General features: G+C 44.5%; 1 protein-coding gene across 2 annotated transcripts in view; it reads right to left on the bottom strand.

Moving 5' to 3' along the window:
* Window positions 1-8,776, bottom strand: part of LOC122253727 (M-phase inducer phosphatase) — a 9,293-nt gene extending 517 nt beyond the window's left edge. Inside the window, exons 1-6 of one of the 2 annotated variants that reach the window (XM_043017010.2) lie at window positions 8,587-8,776; window positions 2,855-3,080; window positions 2,501-2,715; window positions 1,774-2,334; window positions 1,350-1,650; window positions 1-1,231 (exon numbers count right to left, since the gene is read on the bottom strand). The exon at window positions 1-1,231 is cut by the window's left edge and continues 517 nt beyond it. In XM_043017010.2, the coding sequence (XP_042872944.2) occupies window positions 606-1,231; window positions 1,350-1,650; window positions 1,774-2,334; window positions 2,501-2,715; window positions 2,855-3,080; window positions 8,587-8,625 (1,968 nt within the window). In that variant the 5' untranslated portion in view covers window positions 8,626-8,776 and the 3' untranslated portion in view covers window positions 1-605. Of the gene's footprint in view, window positions 1,232-1,349; window positions 1,651-1,773; window positions 2,335-2,500; window positions 2,716-2,854; window positions 3,081-3,628; window positions 3,904-8,586 lie in introns of those variants that run through there. The other variant, XM_043017011.2, reaches the window with a different exon arrangement.
* Window positions 8,777-8,995: the final 219 nt, after the last annotated feature.

Below are 8,995 nucleotides of genomic sequence, written 5' to 3'. Positions count from 1 at the left end.
TTCCGACATTACTCTTACACTATCACAGGGTCTCGTTCACTCTTCACAGCAACTCCCTCTTTGAAGGTCAATAAATGGTGGAAATGCAAAACAAATGCATGGGGGAAATAAACTCTTTTAATACAAAAAGAACGAACCCAAATATTGGGTCTTTGTACTTCTCTCGCCGACCAATGAAGAAAAAAAAATATATAAAGTGGGATGACGGGTCAGAATGACTGTGCGAATGATGATAATAAAAAACATGAGTGATCAGGGTCAGCTGATCAGGTCAAAAGAGACAAATTATGAATGAGGATGAAGAGCGATGAAGAACAAAAAAAATCAACAAAATTCTGTCCAGACGAGGCTTCCCTCAGGAGGATCTTAACACTTCTTGGACGTATTTACAAACTATATAAATTATCCTTTGGCATTCATGGGGAATAAACACCTGGCCGAAGATCACCCCGTCTGGACAAAAGTCTTCTGTACACAACAAAAATACATATATTGCACACACACTTTTCTTCTTTTAGGGGGAGGGGAGGGAGGGGGAAGGGGGAAATAAAGTGATTTCTTTTCCGACAAAACCCGCGGGGAGGAACCTAGGGACGGGACAGTCATCATAAGCCTAGTCTCTTGAGGCCCGTGCGAGGTAGCGTAGAGCGGCTCTTCGACTGCTTGTTCTCGGCCGCCCACGACTTGGACTTGCTGCGGTGGAGCTTGAGGTCCTCGGCGAAGTTGGCGTCCAGCATCCGGACGTACTCGTGAGGGGTGCACAGCTCGGGGTGGGACTCGAAGAACGCCTTGTAGCCGCCCTCCAGCAGGTACGTCTCCGGGAAGTGCAGGGCGGGGTAGTGCTCCTTGTTGCGCTTCCGGTCGAACTCCCGCAGGAGCCTCTGGGCCTTGGGGCCGCGCTCGGCTGAGAACTCGCAGTGGAAGATCAGGATGTGCCTCGGGGCTTCCTCGCTGGGGATCACGGGCGACCCCTTCTGCAGCTCGAGGTGGTCGAGCACCATCTGGGGGTGGTTCCACATCTCGGCTCCCTGGATGTGGCCGCCCTCGTACTCGTAGGGGTATCTGCAGTCCAGGATCTTGAAGGAGGCGATCGAGTTCTTGAACTTGCCTCTGACGATGTCGGCCATGGTGTCCACGCTGATGGCGTTCAGGTCCGGGTGCTTTCCGCCTTCTATCGTGGGGAGGGCGATGGGTTTGGAGAAATCGCCCGTCAACTGCCCGTGGTGATTAGCTGCGGAGAAGAAGGGGGATCATTAGCAACATATTCCCGATACCGAACTCGGACGAAAAGAGCAATGCATTATTACATGTCGACACACAAACACCACAGATCTTGCAAAGATACTTACAACACTTGTTCAAGGCCTTCATGATGGACACGTGGCTCTCGGAGTGGCTTCGCTGGAGCTTGGGCTTGACGGTGTGTGTCGTGCTGGCCTCGGGGGCCGAGTTCTGTCTGAGGGCGAGTGGAGATCGGAGGTTTTCACTGGATGTCGCCGTGACGACGGTGGTGGGGGCGTTGGAGGTGAGGGGCGACGCTCCTGCATCTTCCTGTCGTCGCCGCTTGCAATCCACCTGTGATGAGAGGTCGGTGGGGGGCTGGGGGCGCTTGAAGGACAGGGACTCCAGGGATGGCTTGATGGAATGCACCTGTTGGGAGGAGGAGAGCGTTAGTTATGTATGCAAATCGCCAGTCTACTTTGGTTAGAAACTGCAACAATATTGCAAGATATTCAACACCAAGCCAATAATTATGAGCGAACTGGAACTTACTCTGGATGAGGTGGGCGTGGTGTCGAGCATGGACAGACACCTTCTGATGGATGGGCGGGCGTTGAAGGTGGTGGTGGTGTTGGTGGAGAGGGTGGTGGTGGTGGTGGTTCTGGAGGCCGCGGGCGGCTGGATGGGCGCCGACAGCAGGCTGGAGAATCCGATGGGCTGCTGCTCGAGCTGGTTGGGCACCTCGTCCATCAGGTCCATGAGCAGGGCGTCCTCCTCGTCGCCCTTGCTCAGGGACGAGAACTTGCGGAAGGGCCTTCTGCGGTCCTCGGAGGAGGAGTCCGAGGTGGACGAGACGGGCGTGGAGGTGGTGGAGGAGAAGATGGTGGTGAGGGTGGACAGGGGCTTCACGGGAGACACCATGGGCTGGGGCTTGGCGGGCGACAGGTCCAGGTTAAGCTTGCGGGGGGCGCAGCTGACGGGGACGCTGAAGCAGTCATCCTCAAGCTTCTTGCCGCTCTCGGAGTAGCCGCTGTCCTGGGAGTTGGTGTCGAAGTCCTCGGGAGGAGAAGGCTTGTGGGGGGAGTTGAAGACCCTCTTGGAAGGAGACACCAGCTGTTGAGGAAGAACAAAACGTTAGCAACAAATCACCAAACACACACAAACCATACAAATTACAACCGTAGCCACAAACACACGAACCCCTAATTATTCTCGTCATCCTGCTAATTGCAACCATAAGAACACCCTGCACGAGACGCTAATCTTGCTGTCAACCTACCTTGCTCAGGGGGCTGAAGTTGAGGTTCCTGTTGACTGTGTTCTGCACGTCCTTGAGCGGGCTGACGCGGGTGCGGGCGGGGATGACGGCGCTGTGGGAGGGCGAGTAGTAAGGAGAGGGGAAGTTCTCCTTGTTGCGGGAGAGGAGACGGCGGGAGGGGGACACGGGGCTGTCATCCTGGCCGGCCTCGGAGGAGAAGGACTCGTGAAGGAAACCTGAAGGAGACGGGAAGGACACACAATTAGCGACTGACACACAACTACAACCAACAAAAATACATCACACAACACCCACGAAACCTTGTAACTCACAAAACAACACCAAAAACTCAGCCAAAATAGGCGCATCACTCACTCGAACAGACAAGCGAAGCCTCGTGACACGACTGCGGGGTATCCGAGAGCGTGGACGAGAGGGAGAGCTTCCTCCGGGGGGTCTGAGAGAGGGACGCCCCGTGGTGTAGCGTGAAGGCCAGGTTGGACATTGGGGACAGGTCAGTGGAGGTGACCTGGGGGGACTCCGGCTGGGCTCCCCTCAGCACCGTCCGATACAGAACGTCGCGACTACTCATGATTACTGCCTGTGAAGGGGGAGAGAGAGAGAGAGAAGAGGTGAGGTTGGGGGTTAGAGAGAGCACACACATGGTAAAAACACCCTTTTTTCTCGGGGTTTGTGGATTTTTTAGCTCATCTCGTTTTTCTTTGCTATGAGAAAATATGTGGTACACTTATATATAAATATATATAAAGCACTTATAATCAAATTCACTGTTTCTATAAATAGTAACGGCTCGAAAACATAATCCACACTTTGCATCTATCTGCACATACTAGAACCACACACTCCATTATCCACACTTAAATAAATACACAACTACGGGAACCTCTAAACGACAACCGACAAGTTTCAATTCTCGATCGAAAATAAACTAAATAAATATAATAAAAAGAAAAGAAAAATTGTGGCAACAGCTCGACCTACTTCTGACGGCATAGCATCGGCTTTTATTTAACTTTTATTACTTTATTTCACTTCTATTGAAACTATGCAACGTACACACACACACTAAGTGTTCGTCTAAGTTCACTGACACTTAAAAAAAACTTAAAAGACACCAATCATGTTTACCTTTTAATATATTTCCGAAATTAAAAAGATTTTTTTCCTTTTTCCAAAATAAGCTCTTAAATAAAAACACTAATAAACGATTCTCCTTTTTTTCAATCTTCTTGCGCACTTGTATCACACTACGATCGTTCCATGGTTATATCCTTTGCTTTTGTTTTTTTCTTTTCCCTTTTCGAGCTTATTAATTTCCTCTTTTAGGTGTTGTCGGGAGGGAGAGAGAGATGGAACTGACTAAGTGTACGTCCTCCCGACAAGCATGTTAACGCGAGACTCCGAGGGAAGACGCTCGCCTCGGCCGCTCGCTCGCTCGCTCGCTAAGCCCCGCCCACTCCGCCCCGGAAAGACACTTTGGGAACGAGATGCACGACGACTCTTTTTCGATTTTGGGGGCGTTTGGAGGGGTTTTTGGACGGTTTGAAGGGTGGGGATGGAGGTTTTGGGTGGTTTGCTTGATTTGGATGATGGGGAGGGGGTTGTGGGAGGGTTTTAAGTGGGGGTTTTGGGGGAAAATCGTTTTGGGTGCGGGTGTCCGTGGTTGGTTATCGTCTGCCGACGAGGATGCGTTCTAGTATGCGCAGATGCCCTAAAAAAAAAAAAAAAGATATCACTCGATTCACACAACACCGTTCACTTCCAACGAAAACACGACGGGTATTTACCATTTCAAATAAATCTGCAACTACTATACACTGTACAACTTTCACATGCAACACATAATATCCTAAAAGATGTGACTAGCTTGGCTACACGACTTGGAATGCGTTCTAGCAGGTGGCGACGAGATGTAAATATTGCCAGGCGGATCCCCAAGCGCGCCTCGAGCTCGCTCCTGATTGGTCGGACTCATGCTCGCTCGGGATTGGTCGGCGCGAATCTTATGGAGGGAAATGGGGTGTCGACTTGGCTTTTACTTGTATTTTTATTTTCCTTTTTCTCTTTCATAGCTCAGGTTTGGTTATATTTCTATTTCTATTTTATTTTCGGTTTGATATATGCGAGGAAGAGTGTCTTTTCTTAAATATGTATTCGTATTTGGTTAAGTGCTGTATTGGGTATGGTTATTTTTTTCATGTTTTTTTCCACCAAAGGCATAAAATAGTTCTTTTTGGGGTCACGGTGGCACAATATATGCGCAGTTATTTCGAGGGGTCATCTTATATAATATATAAACGCTTCTCTAATAATATGGTGATATTAAAAGATCCATACGAGAGATTGACATATGCCTGACACTTTATTAAAATTCAAATTAATTAAATAATATGTTGGATTAAAATGCCGCACATCTATGCAAAGGCATAACATGTGTTAATAGTTGCATGATGTGGAGATCTTATATAGTTTCCAAAACTATTGTAAAATATATGTATTAGGAGTATGTGTGATTTTGTATTAATGAAAATATCTTTGAAATTGTTTCTGAGATAGAAATAACTAGATAGATCTCATAATCTTCTAATTGTAATAATTACTCAAATGCAAAAAAGAAGTGACACAAACAATAGGTCATGACATTTAACGCATTAAATCAACCTTAATTACGTTGTTTGCGACAAGGAAGAAAAATTCTGCGGGACGAAAACAAACAAATCGACGATCGCTTTCGGTGGCGTGAAATACCCGTAGAGTTTCGCCGATCTTTCCCTACAGCTGTTCACGTGACAATGACCTTAACATTGTTCATAAGATATTAATCCGTCCCTTGTAACGCTCATTATTCACTGTTGCAATTGCAATAAGGACCACAGATCAGTAATGAGAGGTTATATATGCTTATATATTCCTTATAAATGTAATATTACTGTAATGATTATATAGATTTAATAAACGTCATAGAGTGTACTTCACATTACCGGCCAGTAAAATAACGACTGTCATCTAAGAATATATATTTCGTTATCAGCTGTTGCACAAACGATCCCTAAATTACGATAGACGTAAAAATACATTTCAAATCTTTATTACCATATTTTAATTAGAATCTGCTATATATCACAAAAACTAAACAAGCAAAGATGTCTTAGTGTTGTTACGGCAACAAATATTATTTCATGCGCATTCTTTGGGAAATTTCATTATTGCGAGCTATGGCAAAATGCAACATCATTATAAATTTCGATTGCGACACCAATAACAATTAGGTTAACTCTAGCAGACAAAAAAAAATATTTAGCAACAAGTTCCATATACCTCCCTCCTTTAAAAACCTCCATCCTTAAAATATACAATTGCAATTTTAGCAAACATCTAAATACACCCTAGATTATGCAAAAATACGAAATAAATCAAAACAAAATGTATCTTTCTGAATCTCCCACATCTCCCAGTAATGACCACGGCAACAAGCAGTTTGCAGTCACTAACCACACAAACCACGTGGTTTCCCCGTCCTCTCGTTACTAAGGAAAGGGTGCTTGACCTTTTTTTGTCCAGGGTAGCAGGTTACGCCCAAGACACACTAGGTCATGACCTATGGTTATCGTAGACGAATGAGTCGATTTGAATATGTAGTTATGGAGGAGTTATTTTCCATGAATTTTGATTACTCTGATTTTTAAGTTTCGGATTCTGTGATATGATAAGTATTGAAGGATTCTGTTAAAAAAAAAGAAAACAAGGTTTTAAAAGAAGCATAGGTGTTCGCGCAAGCTTAGATAAAACCTCCGAAGTGCAGCTTACAAGGATCAATCTTTTTTGTCTTTGATTATCGCACTTCTCATAATTTCGAGCAAGCGCTAAGCTTAGTATCAACCCCCCCCCCTTTTCCCTCCTCCCCGTAATAGGCTTCAGACACAATAACCTACAATAATTCGTAAGTCGAAAGAGCGCCCGGCTTAGTAAGCTTAACAACTCCTCCATTACACAAAAGGCTTTCTTTCTCACTGTCACGGACATGTATTAACCGGCGGGTCCCCTTCGAAGTGAATTAACTGGACCCGCGTCACACACAGTTCAGGTGAAAGGAGAAAAACCCAAGGCATGTAGAAGATAGGTAGGGCGGTAGGACAGGCAGGCTAGGCGGTTCACATACAGAGCAGCTGCTACGAGACAAAGCGATGTAGGTATTATCTATGCGGGCCATTAAGCTGATACGGGCATTTCTCGCGGGCGCAGATAACAGGCACATTGTCTAACCCAGCCTGCACAGCCTTCTCGACATGGTGGCGACAGGCAAATGGGGGGGGGGGGAGACCCATGACAGGCAGCTGGAAGGCTCGGATAGTCATAAAATTCGGACCTTTCCTTCTCTAAGAATAGAAAATCTGTCCCCGTATGCCTGCCAACAGAACCTCCAAGTCCCCGGTATTAGCATCCACAAATTTCTATGCCTGTTAGACCGTTTTGGGTAATTGGCTAAGCTCGTGCGCGCGTTGGTAATTATAATGTCAACTGTGAATTTGTACACTATGCTGTCTAGCTCTAAGATTACCTGGTCATAAAAAGAGGTTGAATATACATGTGTATATATCTATATCTAGAGGACTATAGCAATGCAAAAATAAAATGACATGGGTAATATTACGTAAAATTCCTTTTTGAATATTGCCGTTTAAGAAATATGCCATGATTCTCATTTGAATTTACTCTATATCGTATTGAAGACACTCAACAAACAGCCTGCGAATCTATAACCTGTAAATTTAAAAAATAAAAACTATGTTGAAATAATAGGCCCGGGATTACATAAACCCATCGATAAAAAATTGGGCGAGGCTTTTTACTACTTGCAAAAAGCACGGGAGGGTGGGGGGAAGGGGGGAGGGGCTGGGATATTATGCATAGGTTAGGTCAGGGTTTAAGTTAGGTCGCTTAGGACATGCTTATTGTTTGGGGGGAGGGGATAGAGGGAGGGGGAGGGTCGTAGTACCTGGGGGTATTACTAGTCGTGGGAAAGGGGGAGGGGGGGAGGAGAGGACACGTCTTCTGACATTTTTATTGCCCTGCAAAGTTTAGATTCTTAGTTATACATCCTATGTGATTTTTTTTTCAAATTGATTCTCTAGAAGGAAAAAAAAACATCAATCGAAGCCAAGAAATTACTCATGTGACCACAAAACACCATGGCCGCCCACATACATGCTCCGCCTCGCCCAGAAATTGTGAATATTTTGGTAATTCTACAAAGAAACTGTGCGCCGCCGATGCAGTTGACTTTGACTATCAATCAATTGCATCCATGTTGCACTTCCGTTGTGGTTTTAGTCCGCGGAAATCAAGCATAAGGACGGTAGTTATTCTTTGCGTAAAGCGATTATCACAGCCTTCCAGCTTCGAGCGTTTCCGAAAATGCCAAAAAAAACATTCGTCACATATTTTGGCAAGAATTTTTTATAGGCCTCTCCATAGGTTAGGATTTTTCGGCGAGTCACATTGTCTCCTTTGAAAGTATATATATAATCAAGAAATGAGGAACACTTAAAATGGAAAGTATGTAAGTAGATACACGGGTTTTGGTACTGGATGAAAATTGTTTTAAAAATAGTTGACTATTGTGTAATACTGTCTAATAGGGACATGAGTGTAATACACGAAATCTAATGGGATCGCATTGGAAATAAATGTTCGAAGAACATTGTCAGACTATTACCAACAAGGAACTAAAAATTTCCATCTTTCCATAAAATACGTGAAGATTTGCCTGAGAGTGTGGAGGCCGCGACCATCGCTTGCTGAAAAAAAACATCAAGTAGCCTTAATGTTAAGATTAGTTGGTCTTTTCCAGAGCACAACGAGCGGAGGCCACAACATAACGTAAAGTAATCGAGTTTACATTTCCAATATGCAGATTATTTTGATGCATATATTTATAATGATTTTCACTATAATTATTAGTTTTTATTCTAATCTCCGTGTGGATCTAAAAATGAAAAAAATAAAAATACTCAATGACCAAACTGTACAATTTGCTCATGCACTAAATTTCCCACATGCAATACAAAAAACGAATCCTTACTTACGATAAATAGGCTTATTAAAATCTGTCTTCCACAGGGCATGGGGTCATCCAGAGCTCCTGAAGAAGGGTCACTACTAGCACTTCTCTAGCTTCGCCAGGTCACTTCGGACAGGCTAGGTCACGAAGTTGTCTTGGGTCAAGGGTAAAATATCAAAACCTACCATCAGATTCTTCTAAATCGTCGACGACCTACTGGTAAAATCCGCACATTTACCCACATACAAACACACATTCAAAGATTCCCTTTATCCTCCTAAGTAAAGAAGTAGGAATCCACAGAAATCAACGATGTTTTAAAATACAACTCGTTTTTTTTTCTTAACGCGTCACGGTTTAAAAAAGAAAAAAGAAAAGAGAATTTTCACACATGTATCAGTTAGTCGTAAAATGCTCCCGAAATGCGCTAATAG

This window comes from Penaeus japonicus, unplaced genomic scaffold (assembly GCF_977035675.1).
Source record: "Penaeus japonicus unplaced genomic scaffold, GWHDUDI00000001_assembly GWHDUDI00000042, whole genome shotgun sequence".
In the NCBI taxonomy this organism is placed as follows: Eukaryota; Metazoa; Arthropoda; class Malacostraca; order Decapoda; family Penaeidae; genus Penaeus; species Penaeus japonicus.
The sequence above is the reverse complement of the archived record's forward strand: the minus strand, read 5'-3'. Positions and strand labels throughout refer to the sequence as shown.